The sequence below is a fragment of the Scatophagus argus genome, chromosome 17 (genome assembly GCF_020382885.2).
Source record: "Scatophagus argus isolate fScaArg1 chromosome 17, fScaArg1.pri, whole genome shotgun sequence".
Classification (NCBI taxonomy): domain Eukaryota; kingdom Metazoa; phylum Chordata; class Actinopteri; family Scatophagidae; genus Scatophagus; species Scatophagus argus.
Window position 1 is genome coordinate 7,730,057 of NC_058509.1, and position 19,156 is coordinate 7,749,212.

Consider the following 19,156-nt stretch of genomic DNA (forward strand, 5'->3'; position numbering starts at 1 on the left):
TATTTTGTAAAAATATATAAATATTAAGTAAATAAACAAGAAAAAGACATTTTCATCATTTTGGATGTGAATGTCTTTTAAGAAACTGTATTTGTTTCTCATGTGGCTTGTAAATACAGCAGCATGTCGTCTTCCGGTTTGAAAGTGAAGCTCTTTGTGTGTGTGTGTGTGTGTGTTGCTGAAGTCTGGCCTTAATTCATCTGGCAACTTGCGATGTTAATTCACTGATACTTGGTATCAGTGGAACAATGAATTGACAAACACTGAAAGCAGAAGCTTGTGCCATCAAGTGTTTGGCACAACTGAAACCATCTGACTCAGAGGCTTTGGGTTTGTTTCTGTTATCTAACAGACTCCAGAGGATCAGCGTCACCAAATTAAACTCCAATCAGAGCACTTCTGCAGACATTTGCTTTTTGTTCCTTTACGAGATGCTTTGCGTGATTGACAGCTGGTTGTTGATTAGGTCGGACAAGATTAAATATCTTGAATGCCAGATAAATACAGAACAGTCTTGCTGCTCTTTACCTTTCCTTTAGGAATAACTGCCAAATACGTATTGTCACATTTAGATTAGTCATGTAGATGCACAGCCAGGCTGCTGATCCTGACCTGTTTTCATCATGATGGGTGTCAAGCAAACATCAGCTCTGTTTGGTGAATTTGCATACATGTCAATACAATTTAACATTATCAGAAAAGGTTTTTTTTTTTTACTAAAATTGATAAAGTATTAAGAAATGTATGTAGCAGAATGGCCTCTGTTAGTATTTTATGATATACTTCATTAACATGTAGCGGCATTTTAATGAAGTTAGACGAGTTGGAGGTGAGTCTAACTGTTTTGTATGAGTGATTCAAAGTGGGCCATATTTCATATGATGCTGTTTGTTGTTTAAATCTTTATCTGCAGAATAAATGAATAGAGTCAGATAAATGGAATTAAATAAAATGCACAGTTCACTTGGAAATGATGTGGAGTAGAAAAATAATAAGGGACTGAAATGTAATATTCATTTCTCATAATTGACAACAGGTAACAAACCGGGAGGATTTGAACTGCTGCAACCTCTCAATGTGTTCCATTTCAAACATTAGCCTGTCAAACCCAAGTGTTTCAAACCTCAAATTTCTCCTGCGCATTCCTTCTGTCATTTACGGCAAAGTAGCATTACGACTGGTTGCGTCATTCGGAAGTATCTAGAATGCTTTACGACACTGTTGATAACAGAGGCTGTCGTTTTGTTTTGTCTAGTAGGGGACTGTTGTTCGTATATTTATTTTAGTTATGATTTAGTTTTCTACAAACTCCGCCATTAAATGAGTGTTTTTGATTTATTTCGCGGTTTCTTCGGAGTGCCTGGAGGCCATTACCGTGGCCGAAAGTAAGTTCATGGAGTCAAGTAGCTACACAGCAGTTACTCAGCTAAGCTAACAGAAGTTTGCTAACTTTGTACCTGCATTGCACCCTGTTGGGTCACTTAGGTAATGAAACTGCTTTAAGTACAAGATTAGTGTTTGCCTGCCAAAATGACCACAGGGGTCCCTCCGTCAGCATGGTTGCTGTTTTATTTAGGCTAAGAGTGACCTCTGAATTAATACGATTTAGTACTTTAAGGTCTGTTAAGGTAACTAATTTTACATAACGCAGGAAAACCAAAACAGAAACAGTATTTGATAGTCCACGACAGTCTGCATAAATGGTGTGATTGCTCATGAATTTTATTTACTGTAATGGAGCAGGGACCCCTTCTTCGATGCCATGACTCATGATGACGACGATGATGATGATGAAGAAGATGGATTCTACTATGATGGGTTCCGCGGGGACCAGCAGGACCCCTTTGACAGTGCCTGGAGGTTTGGCTTCAGCTTTGGCCCCGACGGGATGAGGATCCAGGATCCTCCTGTGTTTGGCCACGTCCTCAGGGAGATGGAGGAGATATTCTCCCAGCTGGGCCGCTGGGAGTCTGGACAGTTTGGTATGAATCCTGAACCACAATCAAGTACTTTACTGCTCCTCTTTGTTAGTTTTAGAAATTATTATTTCAACGTTATTCGAGCAGGAGTTTTAGACCAAGTTTCTGGGACTTTAAGACTGGATTTTGACACAGGAACCCTCCTCGTGACAGGATCAGGTATTGAAATAGGACACACCTGCCTGAAGGCTCTCATGATGTCAGTTGTAGTACTTCAGATGTGTGTATACCTAAAGTGTTTTGCAAACACAATAATCCAGGAGGGCACCCAGGACAGATTCCTGCTTTTCTTTGTTGGTAATGGAGTCTTAAAGAGGAGACTGCTGAATCAGTTGTGGGTTCAGTCTGTGTCTCCCTTATGGTCTAGACGTGCCCATGTTGCCACCACCTGGGGACGGAGCAGAGAGGGATGAAGGGGGATCCAGCGGGAACCCCCTGAGAGACTTCATGCTCAAATCCCATGACAGTGACCCACGAAGACCACAAGCAGGGCCATCTAGAGAGCCCAGATATGATGGCAACCATCCTCATGAGTCACCAGAGTTTCCCAGCTCACCCTTCCATGGTTGGACACCTTTTTCAAAGGTAAATAACAGATTTTTTTCCATTAAGATTTTGTTTCTCTGATGACTATTATCTGACAACTTTCTTATGTTTTCTTAATAGTTTAATGATATTTGGAGAAAGGGTCCACAGAAAGTTCCAGAGGAGGAGCACAAAGAAGACAGAGGTTGGTGATATTTTTAATTCTTCAGTAAAACAAATGAAGTATATGTTTTTTGCCCTGGGTGCCCGTTGATTTTGCCATTCTTCTCCTCTCCAGATCTGGACTCTGCTGTGTCTTCTGGGGGCCTGGATCAGATTCTGACACCACCTGCTGGTCAGGCACCAAACCAACCCAGGACTCAATCATTCTTTCAGTCAGTCACTGTCACCAAGGTGGTGAAACCTGATGGGGTGAGTGAAACAGTTTATCTTCATTTTGTCATGAATCAGTTTATTTTCACAGCAGATTTCAAGTGTTTCGTGGACGGTCCAGTGGGTGGATCACGACAGTAATACTGCCAGGATCTGAGAAGTGATTCATGCTGAGGAAAACATCCTAAAAATATTTGCAGTGTTTGTGCTGAAAGACCTGTATGAATCAGATGACACCTTGCTGTTGCACAAATGCACTATTTATATCTTCAGTTGTAATCCTCTTTTTCTGCAACTTTGCTGTGGATTTACGTTTTGTTTTATTCCTGTCAGACTGTAGAGGAGAGGCGAACAGTTAGAGACAGCCAAGGCAAAGAAGAGACCACAGTGACCCGCTCAGGTCCTGGTATCCTGGAGGGACCAGACCATCAAACTGGGCCTGTTATACCAGGTCAGTCTGCACATAGTTTGTGTTTTTAAACTGCTAGCTGACTGTAAGAAAAACTCAACAGTGCACAAATGTATCTTTTATTTTGTTTTTCTTTCAGGTGGTCAGCGTCCATTTTCAGACATGCGGGATGATGAGTCGTTATTTTCTAAGTTCTTTGGAGGGTTTAAATAACATGTTAAGTGACGTGTACTCTCTAAACTGGTTGACCGTGGCTTTTGTTCAGTTTCAGTCTGAGTGTTTCTCTAGAGCTGTGAGTTTGCATATTTGTAGGAACTAAATACATATATGGACAGAGCACTTGCACGATCTCCATTTGCCAAAAAATGCGTCCGATTAGGGTCTCTGGGGTGTTTGACATGACACCAGGGTTTCTAACTGACTGTGTACCTGTAGACTAGATGCTGCCAATCCTGAAGACTAGTGATTTTTGACAAATTGAGACCAATAAGGCACTGAACAGTGCAAAATTACATATTTTATTTTTGAATTGTCCTGTAGGATTAGTTGTTATGGATGTGAGTGTGTGATATGTCAAATAAAAGTTCTTAATATATTTACCTAGTTGTTATGTACCTGTAGTTTTTGACCACTTTAAAATATCTGGCATAAGAAACATTTGCCTTTGTGTAATGAACGTGTTTCCATGTGCTTCAGCAGAGGAGTCTTTGATACAGAAAGAATGATAATGTATGTTCAACTAAAATTTAAAAAAAAATCAATGCAGTCTTTCATGTGTAAAATATCAAAAGGTCTCACCTCTCTGGTTCTGGGAAAATCAGCCTTTGTGAGGGGAGTGGAGATAATGGTACCATGGAGTTTGCCTTTGAAAAATGGGCCGTACACTGGACTTCAGAGAGAGCTGGCCTCGCCAAACATTTTCCAAACACACAGTGCTCACATGTTCATGTTTTGTTCTCTCATGTCCAGTTTTAACAGCTTTCAGAAAGTTCAGATGAACCTTCACTGCTGTTTAAACTCATCTGTCACCAAGCGCCTTAAGGCTTACAGGTCCAAGGGGAGAATTTTGCACCGTATCTTGATATTAGTATGGATAACGGAGTCCTGATTGAAGCTGCCTATAAAAATTTTTTATATATATATATTTCTATTTTCTCACACATGTAATCAGTGTTGCAGAAAGGCCTAAATAGAAACAGCATAAAGACTAATGTGCATAAAGCTCCCAAAGTGTAATCATAAGCAAATATGAATATAATAGTGTTTAGTTTTAAATCTATAGAATTTTAACTAATATCAGGAAAAAAAGGCATTGTGAATGACAATAATGAAGTGCGTACCATTCATACAGGACACATATTTATTCCCTTGTTGTCAGAAAATAAACTCAGATGTCTATTTTTTTTTTCTCCAGTAGAGCAAAGGTTTTCTTCAGAGGAAAACACTGGGCTTATCAACTTGTATTGATCAACTGAATGCTTTAATTGCTTGTGTGATAACCTCTTGATGCTGTGGTTTACGCCACTGTTGGCACTGGTGTAACATGTAGAAAACCGATACATTTCACATGATAGGAGAAATCAAATCATATAAAAAATAAAACTAACATCTACAGTATGAACTCTGTCACTGACATGCCTCTCTCATGACTGTTATCATCCTTTGTATCGCAGGTTAGAGTGATAAATGTAGGAACATGCGGTGCCAAAGCAATTTCTATCTCTTTACAGCTTTAATACGCTGTGGTTATTTATACAAGTGCTCAAAAAGTTTTAAATCAAAATACTTTACAATGTTGTGAAACAAGACAGATTTAAATTTTGCTTGAATTTTTTGGACTTGCAGAGATCAGGAAATGGAACAACCAATCAAACAAGAGGAACAATCAGGGCCAATTCCAACCAGGTGAAATCACAGCAAACCAATGTGAACCAGTGTCAGGCCACTTCTGTGCAGTCAACAGTTTTTGATCATGCCAGTTGTGCTTTAAGCTCCAAGATGTCCTTCAGAGTGAACTACTCTCCCCTCCTGCACACACACACACCACCACTTCAGCCACGACATAAAGAGTGTGACGTAGCCTACAGCTCCGGTATGAAAGGGCAAACTCTGCTTGGTAAGGCTGACAGTGCAGTGCTGTGTGGGTCTGACCCACCTGATGACAGCGTCACAGCTCTGAAAGCTCACCTGTGGCCGGACGGTGCAGAGGAAACTTCAGGGATGGAGAGGCTGCTGAGGAAATGTCAGATCAGAAACCAGCTGGTCAGGGAGTGTTTGGCTGAATGCCTTGGGGTCTACATCCTAATTGTGAGTATTATTATGTTTCTGAGCTTATGTAGGTTGACAGAGGTGTGTGTTTGCTTTTAATGCATCCATTTGTCAAAGTACGGCAAAGAATTCACCTTTTAAATGGGCGTGGATATTTAAAATGCCTTGGAAAAAAAATTTGCTAGGACAAAGATGTAGCAGATTTTCAGCCTTTTTGCGTTTGACTGAATCAACCGTAGAATATTGAAAACAACAGATTTCCTTCCTACCAGTTCATTCAGATTCTCACTTAATCAGTAAACTCAAACATGACACACTATTTAATGTAGATTCTTACAAGAAATACATGCTTGTTGTCTTGTTTTGAACCAGTTTGTAACCTGCACAATAGATAACTGAGGACTTTGGCCTGAGAAAAAGGCACACAGGCAGACAGAGTGGGAGAGAGACAGTGAGGGAGGGGGGGGGTGTTGCTCATCAGTGATTTGGAATGAGCGGTGATGTTTGTTCATTTCTGCAGGCTGTCCCACCTGTCTGGGCAATGAACGTTTACAACACAAATCATAAAGCAGGTTCTCTGGAAATGACGTTCATAAAAAAAGGGAGATTATGCCAAGACAACACTGTGTACTTGTTTACCCGTGCCACATCATGAGTCTAATCAAAGTTTGGAATACAGTAATTTCCAAACGCATTGTAAAGTCATGCAGATTGTTTTCAGGTGTTTGTTTTACTGCTATCTACCTTTTTATATTCTATTTTTATATTCTGCTAACACAGCTCTTCATTTTATGTAATTGCAGCTCTTTGGGTGTGGCTCTGTTGCCCAGGTGACCACTACTCAAGATAAGAAGGGGCAGTACCTGTCCATCAACCTCGGTTTTGCCTTGGGTGTAACATTCGGGGTGTTTGTGTCTCGCGGAGTCTCAGGTGAGGGACTGTGTGACATTAAATGGAGAAGTGAGGGGCAAGAAGAACAAGTCAGTTTTTTTAAACTTCAATTTAAATGCAAGGGATAAATCAAATCTTCCAAATACCCTTATTGCCCATGCCCAGAGTCTTCCCACAAACCTAGCAGGACATATTGCTAAAGCTATTAGCGAGCTACTTGCACAAGAAGGCAAGACAAGCCAAAGCTTCCCAATGCTGACATGCTAGCTTGACAGCCATAAGTACTAATAATAGCCACGTTTAGCACTTACTTTCAGGATGAAATTGTTCCACGGCGACCTTTGTAAAGACGGAAAAAAGCGTGATTCAGAGACAGATCTATTGTCCTCTGCATATGGTGTAAGTGCACCTGTAAGAACCACGGTGCTTGAAACTATTAAATGCATTGCCAAGTAGGAAATAATTGAAATATAAATTTAGGACATGAAACTTCGCCCCAAAAATTCAGACTACTCTTCCCTCAGCCAAAACAAAAACTACAAACTTCAGCTGTCCTCTTCTTCAATAACAATTTTTCTACAGTCCCTAAGTTGTACATAACAGTATAAATGCCTGTAGTACATACAATATCAATTTTAATCAGTGTGCCTGTGAAAAGGGAGTATAAAACATCTTTATGTAAGAATTTTAGGACACAAAAATTCTTTAATTTTTTAAAAATATGCTTCCTGAGACCTGAGTTCTTGTTTTAATTTTTTAAATTTCTAATCTATGAGGTGCCCATCTGAACCCAGCTGTGTCTCTGAGCTTGTGCGTTTTGGGCAGACATCCATGGAGGAAGTTGCCCTTCTACGTCGTCTTTCAAGTGTTCGGAGCCTTTCTGGCTGCAGCCACCGTTGGTCTTCAGTACTATGGTGAGTTATATTTAAGAATAGTTTCTTTCTCTAAAAAGGCTAAATAATTTCTGGAAACAGCCAGGCATGGTAATTATTGGATAATGTTGCTAAAATTAGAGTAAATAGTGGATTTGTTGGGGACTATTTTCAGCCGTGGATTAATAGACATTTGGCTGTCCAGCTGGTAATCCTGGCACTAAGCACCCATTTTCATTGTAGTTAAGGAACAAGAAAAATATGGACCAGACCAGACTTAGTCTTTAATGTTTAGAATGAATAAAAGTCACAAGTTTTGACCTGCATGATGTGATGTTTGCAGATGCCATCTGGGCATACAGTGGAGGTGAGCTGACAGTCACGGGACCCACTGCCACTGCAGGCATTTTCTCCACCTACCCAGCAGACTACCTCAGTGTATGGGGAGGTGTAGTGGACCAGGTCAGATACTCTCACAGTAGATGTTGCCTTCATTTTAAGAGTGGTTCATAAAAACAGGACTGAAAAAAAGGCAGTGTTTTGACCCACCTGGAAACTTTATTCTGTGCAGTAAGGTTTTTTGAGCTTTAATCTATTGTGTGACTCTGCTATTCTGCTCCTGGATCTGAAAATAGGACAAAGTGTGCATCTTTCAGCATATACTTAACAGTTCCCGTGTTTTCTAGGTGATAGGCACAGCTGCACTGCTGCTGTGTGTTCTGGCTCTTGGAGACCAGAGAAACAGCTCCCTCCCTGATGGTCTACAGCCTGTACTGGTGGGAGCAGCAGTGCTGGTTATTGGTATCTCAATGGGATCCAACAGCGGCTACGCCCTCAACCCGGCCAGGGATTTAGGACCCCGACTGTTCACGTATATCGCCGGCTGGGGAGCGGATGTTTTCAAGTTAGTACTTTCAGACTGTAAACCATTTAATTTACGTACTAGACTCACGTGCACGAATTTAAGGGAAAGTCTGACTGAATGAAACCCCAACTGTCTTTGCAGGGCAGGAGGTGGTTGGTGGTGGGTGCCCATAGTGGCTCCCTGCATTGGCGCGCTGCTGGGAACACTGATCTACGAGCTGATGATTGAAGTTCACCATCCTCCAAGTCCGTCTGAACTCCAGACGTCATGTCAGGAGGCGACTGAGGGCAAGACGCAGCTGGAGCTGGAGGGGGTGGAGCCAGATGGTGATGTGGAAAAACCCAGGAGCTGAATGTAGTCATGACAATTTGTCACGTGTACAGTAACTGCTACCTGACTTTGATTTCCTGGAACAAATAGATTTGTTCTGATTGCAAAAAACATTTTGTGGCATAATTACACATGCAAGCACAACTGAAACTAGTTTCCACTTTGGTCAACAACTAATGGACTAATGAATTGTTGCTATTATTATTATTATTATTATAGAGCATGAATCCTACTGATGTTGATAAACCCATGACTTTTCATATACCAACATGTTAAAACGCTAAACCAAGATAATGAACTAAACCTAAGAATCTTAATTTTGTGACTGAGAGTATGTTGGCATTTAGCTCAGCATATAAAAGTCCAGTGTCACAGAGCTGCTAGCATGAATGCTGGTCTTCTGAATCATGAATTTCGTACTATGAACAAAGAACTGCAATTTATCCAATTGGTAACAGAAAACAGCTGAAAACACTGCACTGAGAGCAACCTTCAACTCTCGCCAATGAACCTGCTGCAAGAGTCAGCTGTCTCTTTTACACATTTATTTTGAAACAGCACAAAAGTGTATGGCATTTCAGCAAGCAGACCACAACCATGGAAAAGAAAATGACATGAAATTTCCACTACTGAGCTATATAAATATGATATCATGACATATAAAAGATACAAACAAAAAAAAAATCCACTCATAGGCCATGAGGGCTGTTTTTGAAACATACAAAAGAAATGTGAATACAGCAAGCACTGATTCTGTAGATAAAAAAGAACCGTCTCAAAGAGATAAACATTTGTATTCATACACATTAAGACAACACAACCCCCACGCTCTCACTCTGCTGTGTAATTACAATGTATAGCTACCTCTGGGGGGGGATTCTTTTTTTCTTTTTAACTTCAGTTTGTTTGGAAAAAAAGGGAACAGTACGAGTACAAATACTATACGTATTCACATTATCATAGCAAGTTACTAAAACCAGAACGCTTTCTTTTAGTGTAATTATATGTATTTACATGGCAAAACTCGTACACATATACTACTGGCAGGAAGCCTGACCTCTGTTCTTCTTCTAGCTTAACAATTAACATCACACATTCACACTACACAGGTTACAGACCTCAGGTAACCTCGTCTCCTAATGAAATGCTTTCAGAGATTCTCATCTCATGTCTCTGTTTCAGGTAAATCACACCGTGTCTATTAAGATTTGACACAACCAACTCACACAAATACCAACAGCAGTAATGCGTTTCATTTAAATAAATATAACAACATAGGAATCAGTGTCAAATTCTCTAAACACTCCCCTTCATGCTTCAGACATCTTGAGAGCTCGGCTTAAGATCAGTTTTATCCGCCTTTAAGCTGTTAAAACCGATCCTATGCCGAAAAAAGTAGCATGGACTTGAGGCAAACGAGTATGAATATCTTTAACAATGTGAAGTACAAAGTATCTGCACTACAGTTGTCAGGAGTACAGTGGGAGTTGTATGTATTTACGTGTGTTACATGATAAAACAGGCAGGTGGCTACAGTCAGTGCAGAGTGAGAATGAAATGGAAAGACAAGACGCATTAGACACAGTATGGCTGATATATGAAAGCTCTGATGGGGAGGGGGAGCTGTCTGAGAGCCTTTACACCCAAGAGCCTATCACAGGTGTGTTTAGTTAAGTGACCATAACGTGATCAAACATGCAATTACAATTGCACAGAAGAGGTGCCATAGATACAGTAAAACTGTTTATGGTGGTTAAAAAAACTGCACAGGAAGCAGTTCTGTTTCATCTTCGAATCAACATTCATATTCTACAGCCTCTCTCCTCGCCCCTCAAGTCCTTATTGTAGACAATCTACAACGAGGACCCCTTCCCACCTCCACCTCCATCTACTGGGGCTTGTCTGTTTTGTGTGCAGTGAGGAAGGCCATGCCGTGGGTCCTGAAGTGGGTGTTGAGGTCCGAGGCCTTGTCAAAACGCCGCCCACACACTTTGCAGCTCAGATTCCCCTCTCCGTCCTCGCCCAGTGCCTGAGGGGAGGCGGTGGGCGAGCCGTCGGGAGACCCGTGAGCGCGCGGGGTGCTGCGGTCGGCGTCGCTCTGGGTGTCCCGCACACGGTGAGTGATGAAGCGGTGCCTGCCGAGAGAGCCGGCAGACGCGAAGCAGACACCACACTGCAGGCACTGGAAGGAGGCGGTGTCGGCCCGATGCTGGGGAATGTGGCGCTGAAACTCCGCCCCGTCCTCGGTGGAGAAGCCGCAGGGGACGCAACGGAAAATGTTGTCTTCCTCCTCCATCTCGCTAGGTGCCAACGATGTCGAGGCAGTTGACGCCCTGGTTCTCTTCGCAGGCCCTGCACCCTCCTCGCCGTCCTCTGTGGCGTGCTCCTCCTCGTCTCCGGCTCTGCCTCCAACGGGTCCACCCTCACCGTCGTGTTCTGAGGAGCTACCTGGTCCTTCTCCCCCTGTGGCTGCACGCTTCCTGGTCATGGGGGGACCCTGACGACGCAGCAAGGGAGACAGAGACTCAGTGATTTTTACTGCATGAATGTAGGTTAAATTTAACCAAGAGAAAAATGTCTTTCTAAAAAAATAAGAGTAAGTTTTCCTAAACTGTCTCAAAATCACCTGCAATTTATTCAGATTTTTTTTTCCAGCTATGAACATCTTTTCCAGTTCCTTTGCACATTGTGGGACAACAGTGTTTAGCAACAGTAGGCTCAAAAATCAAGTGTTTATAGTATGCAAACTTTAAGTTTAGTGTGAACACTGCTTACGGAGAAGGGAATTACTACCGTATTTTCTGGACTATAGACCACACCTGAGTATAAGCCGAAACCCACCAAATTAAAAATATATATATATATTTGTACATATGTAGGCCGCACTTGACTATAAGCCGCAGGTGTCCACATTGTAACATGACATACGTTTTCAAGTCCGGGCCATCTGCTTTTATTACCTCTGAAAGCTTTTGTCATCTTTTGCATTGCGTCAGTTCTTCACGTTGCCGTCTCCAACGTCTCACCATTGATTCATTTACGCCAAGCTTACGTGCAGCAGCTCTATTTCCTTCTTGGACAGCCAGTTCGATTGTTTTTAACTTAAAAGCTGCATCACATGCATTTTTTGAGTGTTTTCCATGATGATTGTATGTGCATGACACGCAAAATGACTGTTACCTCTATTACCAGTTACCTCTTCGCATCACCGGGCCATTAACCCGTAAAAATCTATAGATTAGCTGCACCGTTGTTTAGGCCGCAGAGTTGAAGGCGTAGCAAAAAAGTAGCGGCTTATAGTCCGGAAAATAAGGTATGTTGTATGGAGGGCACAGCTCTACACTCAGACGTGAGCCTATTTTTGTGAGATGCACTACACTGTGTTGACTCACCTGTCCATCTGTGCTTCTGTGATGGAGCCGAATATGCTTGTCCAGTAAGAAGCGACTGCCAAAGGTGCGTTTGCCTTCTGTGCAATATCTGAAAAATAAATCACTTCATCCAGTAAGACAGATTAGATCGGATTCTAAAGATTTTAGGCCATTTTAATGAACAGTCTGATCAATACTGGATTTTTGAGGTCTACACTGATATTTTAAAAATCTTATAGCCATCGCATTAAACAAACACATATTTTGGCAGAGATTTTTAAGACCTGTGAAGAGATACATATTCAGCGTGATATCATTGTGTCGGTGCTCTCTGGTGGACAAACTATGTAATGTTAACACAAATTCTGAATGAAACCTACATTGCCTTTTCAGTACTGCGTTTTCATGTAACTTATCAGCCACCATACACACAATACTGGCACATGTGCAATATGCAAATATTGCAGATTATGAATCTAGTTCTACTAATTAAGATTTCTGAAAAGTGAATTACCTAATGACAGCTTTTCTTTATTTTTAGAGAAAAATTAGAAATTTTAAAATAAATAAATCCTGCTTGTGGGTCAGACAGACAAACTCCAAAAAAAAGTATTTGCTGAAGATTTAAGTGACTCACTGGCAATGGAAGACTCTCTTGTTGCCCTCATGAATGACACGCTCGTGACGTCTCAGGCTGGAAGATGTGCTGAACGTGCCTCCGCAAATACGACAAGGGAACTTTGGAGTTGGCAGCACAAACAAACGTACACATACACAAAGGTAAGGAGAGATAAGATTAAAAGATATTAAATCTCAGTCAAATGTGCTACTTTACAGACAGGAAATGGACAACAACCTCACTCCAAATACAAGTGGTTCTTTTACTGCTTTATCATTCATGACTGAAGGTCTTTTTGTTCCCCAAAACATGAATAGGTGGTTAACGAATTAAAATTTGATGGACTACCTGTAATTGCTGGATTAAAGAGAATCAGATTAAAATAAATAACAGGTAGAGGTAGTATTCCACACCTTGCCATGCTCTAACTTAACGTGACCCAGGTAGTCTTCATTGTCAGTGAACGTGGCCTGGCACTGGGGGCAGGTCCACTCCGTCTGCGGGGCGGGTTGAGTGCCACCTCCCGCAGGGTTCGAGTGGCTCCCCGGAGCCTCGTAGTCCTCGTCCCCATCGTCGTCCTCCTCCTCCTCCTCCTCCTCTTCTTCCTCCTCCTGTTCCCGCCCCCAGTCCTCTCCATCAGAGTTGTCAGGTTTTCCGGAGGATTTGGATTTGAGGACAGAGGAGCCAGATGTGTTTGCTGGGGCTGAGGCAGGGTTAGAGGCATCAGACTGAGACTCTGCCTGTTTTGCTGAAGGTCCTCTGTGAGCGGTCTGCGAGAGACAACAATAAAGTATGAGAACAGAAAGGCATACATATGAAAGGTGTTAAAAATCAATTCATTTTCCTTTAAAACTAGCATTTACTCCAACTGACCCACAAACAGTTAATATGACTCACACAAGCTCAATTCCATTCTAACTGTGCTTGGTAAAGAACTTAGGACAAGGTCACCAGAGAGGAGCCTTGCTAAGGCCGATCCAAGAAATTGCTATATGCCTTTGTTGACACCACATTCACCGTAGAAAGCAATGAATGGGCAACACATAAAGGCAAAAGGCTCATTTTAACTTATTATCTAAAGTCTATGATCTGAAACCCACCTTAATGTGCTCCATCATCGATCCCTTCTGGGCGTAGAGCTTGGTGCAGTCAGGACACTTGAACACATGCACTTTTTGCTTGACCAAATGAGTGTCAAAGTGCATGTACAGCAAGGGCTTCTGGGTAAAAACCGTATCACACATAACACACTTGTAGATCATTCTGCAAAGAAAAAGGAGAAAAATACGTTCATGCTTAAAGGATCTATTTCCAAAATGCCACCATCATTTTCTAACATTCTCTGATGATTTTTCTCTATACGCGGGTCAAAAAATGCAGTCTGTGTTGGTAAAAGCGGTACACGTACTTGGCCTGTCCTCCAGTGAGTGTTGGGTGCTGGGTGCTGATGTGGCTCTGGGCGCTGGGGGAAGACTTGAAGGCCATGGGGCAGCTGGGGCACTTGTGAAAGACCTCGCAGTGCGCAGTCTGAATGTGGGACTTGATGGAGTTCAACCCCCCGAACACGACCTGGCAGCTGGAGCATCTGGACAAGATGATGTCGATGCACAGTGTGATGAATTACAGCTCTAGTACAAACACATACTTTTAGAGAACTGAATTCGAGTTGACTTTGAGTGATATGAACATTTTCAAAACTGTCTTGAATGTGTGTATCCTAAAAGGTCCACCACAGACATGAACTCAAATTACAACAGTAGACAGGAAGTGGATAAAAGCTACTACAAAATTAAGCCATTTTGGCAGCACAGAAACTGCTAAAATACAAATCTCAACCTCCCTACCTCCCTTAAACTTACTAGTATTCAGTTACGCTTGCTTTCCCTCCTTGGTGCTAAAAGCAATACTGGTCTAACTTAAGTAAATAATCAATGGTCTTTCTTGTAATGTATCAAATCAAAGCGTAGGCATTAGTTGAAACTAAATTATAGGATCATTTAGCCAGTTGTTAGCATGGGTGTGGCCAGTGGTTTTAGGACGTGTCTCCAGACCTGTATCCAATGCGCCTGGCAAAATGCAGACACGCCTCCTCCAGGTGGGTTTGGAAGCTGGCCTGCCGGGCAACGCCGCCACATTCAGGACAAACATGAGGCGCCCTGTGTTTATGGATCCTCTGGTGGGCGGACACGGCACACGAGTTGGGCAGCATCATGGGCGGCGAGCATTGCGTACATGTCTGAAGCAGAAGAAAAGGACAATCAAAGGAAACAGCGACCACCAGCACTTCACAAGAGCAGTAATCAGTACCACAAAACAAAGACTTGCCGAGTTGGGAGCGCCTCTGATCTGCTGGAAGTGGGTGACCAGCTCAGCCTTGCCAGAGAATTGTGTTTGGCACTCTGGACATTTGAAGTTGTTATACTGCAGCCCCTCGGCCTTCTTGCAAGGCAGAGGCATCAGTGCTTGGGGGCCCTGAGGTGCGCGGCGGACCGGTCGAGGCTGAGCTGCTGCTGGAGCTGAGGTGTCCTTCATTGGGCTGGAGCTGGCAGAGACAGCGGGAGTCATGGTAGAAGGAGAGGAGACTGGAGGAGAGGAGGATGAAGAGGAGAGCAGGCCTGGTCAGCCACAGGTGGAAATCAAAAGAGACACAAATGGGACACAGTCAATGGAGATGAATCACAAAGTGTTTTGCATTAAAAATTATCCGACCATTTTTTAAACAAAAATGCCAAAAATGGTCTGGCTCCAGTTTCTGTGATAGCAAGAAGACCTGAAGACCTTTTCGGACTGGCAGTCACTCAAAAAAAGCAATTTGAAGATGTCACAGCATGGGCTCTGAGAAATTGTGATTTACAGTCTTATTAACTGACAGATTGCAGCCCTAGTATGATGTAAACAACATAAATGAATGCAGACTGCAAAAGCATCAAACAAACATACCAGGGCTTAAACAAATGGTAAATTGCTTCATCAGTTGATTAATCAGATAGGAAATAATTAATTAATCAACACTTCATCCATTTGTCACATAAAAAAGCGAAATATCCTCTGCTATCTTCTCTTCAAAATGTGAGAATTTTGTGCTTTTCTGTGTTTAATAAAGTCGCAAATAGAATACTTTTGAGATTTGGACTTTCACAAAAAAAGAAAAAAAAAACATGTTGAGTACTTCACACTGGGCTCAAATATTGTGATGATCATTTTTCTCTGCTGTCTGACTTTTCATTGACCAAGCAATTTAAAATATTTTTTTTTGACATTAACTGATCAAGCAATAGATTAGCCAATAATTTAAATAACTGTTAGCTTCAGCCCTACTTACCACCAATGGGTGTTATGTCCTGCTGTCCAATCATCTGCTCCACAGTGACAGGCCTCATGACCAGGTGCGAGCACTGCATGACCAGCCCACGCTCCTTATGCTCCCTGGCATGCAGCAGCAGGCTGCACTTATTGAAGAAGGCCAGCCTCTTAGCACAGTGGTTGCAGGTCACCTCGATGCGGAGTGATCGTCTGTCGTAGTGTCGAGCCAGGCTGCGCTCCAGGGCAAAAGCATCTCCGCACTCCAGGCAGCGGTACCCTGTGGCTGGGAGCGGGAGACCCCACTCGGGCGGCGGAGGTGCTGAGAGGTCGGGCTTGTAGCTCGGCAAAAGGTTCTTACTGTTCAGGATTTTGTTAAAAGCCTCCACCAGGCTTGACTGACTTCGGGAGATCACGGCACCTGTACTGTTGACAATGGAGGCAGGTTTGTTTGGCTGGAGGGTGCCACCAACAATGGTGCTGCTACCTCCGTTGGCTGTCTTATTAGTGGCTGTACGTACACTGATCCCACCAGCAGCAACTGAGAACTTGGGTGAGGAGGCTACAGCGGGAGTTACAGGCAGGGCAGCAGATTTAGTGATGCTTACAGCAGTAGCAGAAACCTTGGACTTGTCTGACGCTGCCATTTTGTTTTGGACTTTTGTGGCGGCAGCTAGCATGACGCTGCTGGCTGCGAGAGTAGACACAGGCAGAGCATTGAGAGCACTTACTTTCTGGGAAGTTGTTGTCATGTGACCAGGTGAAGCTTCAAGTTTTTGGGCCTTGTTTCCTAACACCTTGCGTTCCCCAGTTTGAGCTTTAGGGTCCAAACCTTTCCCTGCAGCACCACCTTTGGCTGCGACCCTCGTGACAGTTCTGGTGATTCCACCTGTGGAGGTTTTAATTGTTTTTATTCTGACTTTGAGGGGTCGGGATGGAGCTCCAGAAGTAGCAGGTTCGGAAGAAACACCTGATTCTCCTCCATCACAGGAGACGGGTTTAGGCTTGCCATCATCTACCTCCATCTTCTCCTCACTTGTTCGTGCATTTTCTCCCTTGTCAGCTTTGCTATCAGTGACCCGCTCGATCCCATTGCCCACTTCCATCTCTTCCTCCTCCTCTTTGGGCTCACGTAGTTCAGCAGGCGGTGGAGTGGAGGCCACTGCAGGGCTGGAGCACCTCTTAGCTGCAACTTGAGCAGTTGATTTTGGCATCTCTGGTTCAGGACTCTCCGGTGAGTCTCTCTCCTCTATGACGTGTTCTGGATGCCTATCCTCCAGCTGGGGACTCTCTGTCGAGCCAGATTGGGGTGTTGATGAAGTTAGAGATGCCCCCGAAGGAGTGTCTCCCGGTTTAGGGTGAGATGCAGCAGACGATGTTGGCTGGATAGAGACAGAGTCAGACTTGTAACGTCGGCTCAGCTGAGTGCAAGTTGGGGAGTCCGGGCTCTCTTGGATTACTAGGGGACTCTCCAAATCAGGGTCAGAATCATCCTCCTCTATCTGCTGGTGATGAAATCCAGCAGGGCCACCTTTGGGGGCTCCGTTAAAAGGCTGAGATGAGTGCAGCGGGTGAGATGAGGGGGCAGAAGGTGGAGTGGGAAGCAGCGGCTTGGAAGGGGGAAAGAAAGGTGAGGCTAGTCCGACAGGCCCACCTGCAGCCAGAGGCGACGACCCAGCTGACAGAGAGGATGATGAAGGTAAAGATGCCTTGACTCCATCTGCCCTCTCCTGACCTGTATCCTGCTGCTGCTGGTGCTGCTGCTGCAGAAGCTGCATCTTCCTGGCCCGTCCGACTGGATCTCCAGACCCCTGCGCCACAAGTGGTTTAAGTCTGTTGAAAATGTTCCCTCCCTGTTTGTGGGACTTGGCTGCACCAGCGCCTGCTGCTTCTGAAGATACTTTAGGGGTGTTCATTGACCATGGTGCTCCATTAGACTGGGTCTGACTGAGGGGAAGGGGCGTGGAAACACCAGATGCCCCAAAACCGTTGTGGTTGAGAGCCTCAGATTCAGCCATTCCAGGGGCACATGCACCTAGTCTAGGACCCACATCTACGCCTGCGATCACATCGATAGGGTCCTGGTCTGCATCTCCATCCCCTCCATCCACGGTCTCAAGGCGTACTTTATTTTTCACAATCACACTTACAATTGAGGTGTCTGCCTGGGGATCTGAGGGGCTTGGTGGTCTTAAGGATGACCCTACACCCACCACGCTATCCGACTTTCCCAGAGGTGCCCCTGCACCTCCATGGGGTCCCTCTGCCTCATCTGGTGCAGACTGGATGGCCTCTTTGGCATCTATGTCAGGAATGTCAAATGCTGCCAACAGGTCATCGAAATCTGGGGTCTTCATGTCCCCCATACCGGGATTAACTCCTGTAAAAACATGATTCATAGACATTATAGCAGAAGGTAACAGAACATACTAGCATGCATCTGCCGGTGTTGTTGCCCATCAACAATAGCTCTGCCTTACGAGTATAATACCTGCTGCAAAAACCTTAACATAGAAAATATTAAAATTTGTGATGGTCGTTAATATCTTTATATTTTCAAACTAAATTCCACGCACAAAATCTCTTGCATGCATCTTCTTTTGACACAAACTGACTGACAGGCAGCAGCAGGTTAGCTTGTTATCAGGGAAGCTAGCTAAGGAACAAGGATTCTAGACTAGCATTTATATTAGCCAGCTAGCGCGCTAGCGACGGCGTTCCTGCAACCAAGCCCTCCACTGTTAACAGGCACAGCACTAATTTGCTATGAATGGGAAACCCTGCTTCAGAAATGTTTTTAGAGCATGCTTAGCTTTGCAGTAGTGACCCTTTGATAAAATGACTAAGTCGACTAAGGTAGCGACTTCGGTTATTCAGAGCTAGCGATATTCCTGCCCGAGTGAGGTTGGCTAGCTGGACGCTGAGCTCCAGCCAAGACAGAGAGGGGTCATTTAGCTAACGAGCTAGCGTTCGCCATTAGAAAGCAACTGGAGCGGTTTGCTGAGGTATGGTTTGACAGCGATAACAACCCGGTGATCGTAGGGTCGACGATGTCACAGAAGAGGGTGGTTGGGACGGGGATTTTCGTTTAATATTTCATGTATTTTGATTGTTTACCTGGATATGCGATTCCCGACTATCCTAGCTCGTTTTCAGCTGAAAATGCTGCGCTTCCCGTCACATGACCGGAGACATCCTATCAGGCTGAGATAGCGCTGGAAAAATGCATGGAGGATGCTGCAAACGACACGTATATTTGTTTCTACCGTGCATGACATAAAAAAATAATAAACGGCATTATCAGATTATTTTTAAACGTCATGCAAAGTCACAT

General features: G+C 43.6%; 3 protein-coding genes and 1 non-coding gene across 7 annotated transcripts; 2 read left to right on the forward strand and 2 right to left on the reverse strand.

Moving 5' to 3' along the window:
* Positions 1-1,186: 1,186 nt before the first annotated feature.
* Positions 1,187-3,905, forward strand: hax1 (HCLS1 associated protein X-1). 2 transcript variants are annotated; one of them, XM_046417106.1, is made up of 7 exons: positions 1,187-1,385; positions 1,741-1,982; positions 2,347-2,564; positions 2,646-2,709; positions 2,803-2,936; positions 3,231-3,348; positions 3,446-3,905. In XM_046417106.1, the coding sequence occupies exons 1-7, from the start codon at positions 1,321-1,323 to the stop codon at positions 3,517-3,519; spliced, it is 915 nt and encodes a 304-aa protein (XP_046273062.1). In that variant the 5' UTR covers positions 1,187-1,320; the 3' UTR covers positions 3,520-3,905. The 2 variants fall into 2 exon arrangements, with proteins under 2 accessions (XP_046273062.1, XP_046273063.1); XM_046417107.1 differs by having other exon boundaries at positions 1,188-1,385; positions 1,744-1,982.
* Positions 3,906-5,214: 1,309 nt separating this feature from the next.
* Positions 5,215-8,677, forward strand: aqp10b (aquaporin 10b). The gene is made up of 6 exons (XM_046417104.1): positions 5,215-5,613; positions 6,378-6,504; positions 7,242-7,379; positions 7,681-7,799; positions 8,024-8,241; positions 8,344-8,677. The coding sequence occupies exons 1-6, from the start codon at positions 5,305-5,307 to the stop codon at positions 8,552-8,554; spliced, it is 1,122 nt and encodes a 373-aa protein (XP_046273060.1). The 5' UTR covers positions 5,215-5,304; the 3' UTR covers positions 8,555-8,677.
* Positions 8,678-9,060: 383 nt separating this feature from the next.
* znf687b (zinc finger protein 687b) lies at positions 9,061-19,075 on the reverse strand. 3 transcript variants are annotated; one of them, XM_046417094.1, is made up of 10 exons: positions 18,940-19,075; positions 15,845-18,202; positions 14,848-15,104; positions 14,574-14,758; positions 13,931-14,107; positions 13,623-13,785; positions 12,936-13,292; positions 12,541-12,641; positions 11,925-12,012; positions 9,061-11,029 (listed from the first exon to the last, which is right to left on the reverse strand). In XM_046417094.1, the coding sequence occupies exons 2-10, from the start codon at positions 18,186-18,188 to the stop codon at positions 10,421-10,423; spliced, it is 4,281 nt and encodes a 1,426-aa protein (XP_046273050.1). In that variant the 5' UTR covers positions 18,189-18,202; positions 18,940-19,075; the 3' UTR covers positions 9,061-10,420. The 3 variants fall into 3 exon arrangements, with proteins under 3 accessions (XP_046273050.1, XP_046273048.1, XP_046273049.1); XM_046417092.1 differs by having other exon boundaries at positions 14,848-15,137; XM_046417093.1 differs by lacking the exon at positions 18,940-19,075 and adding an exon at positions 18,852-18,874 and having other exon boundaries at positions 14,848-15,137.
* Positions 13,439-13,574, reverse strand: LOC124075238. Its single transcript, XR_006845980.1, has one exon. It is a non-coding gene; the product is annotated as a small nucleolar RNA SNORA13 (small nucleolar RNA).
* Positions 19,076-19,156: the final 81 nt, after the last annotated feature.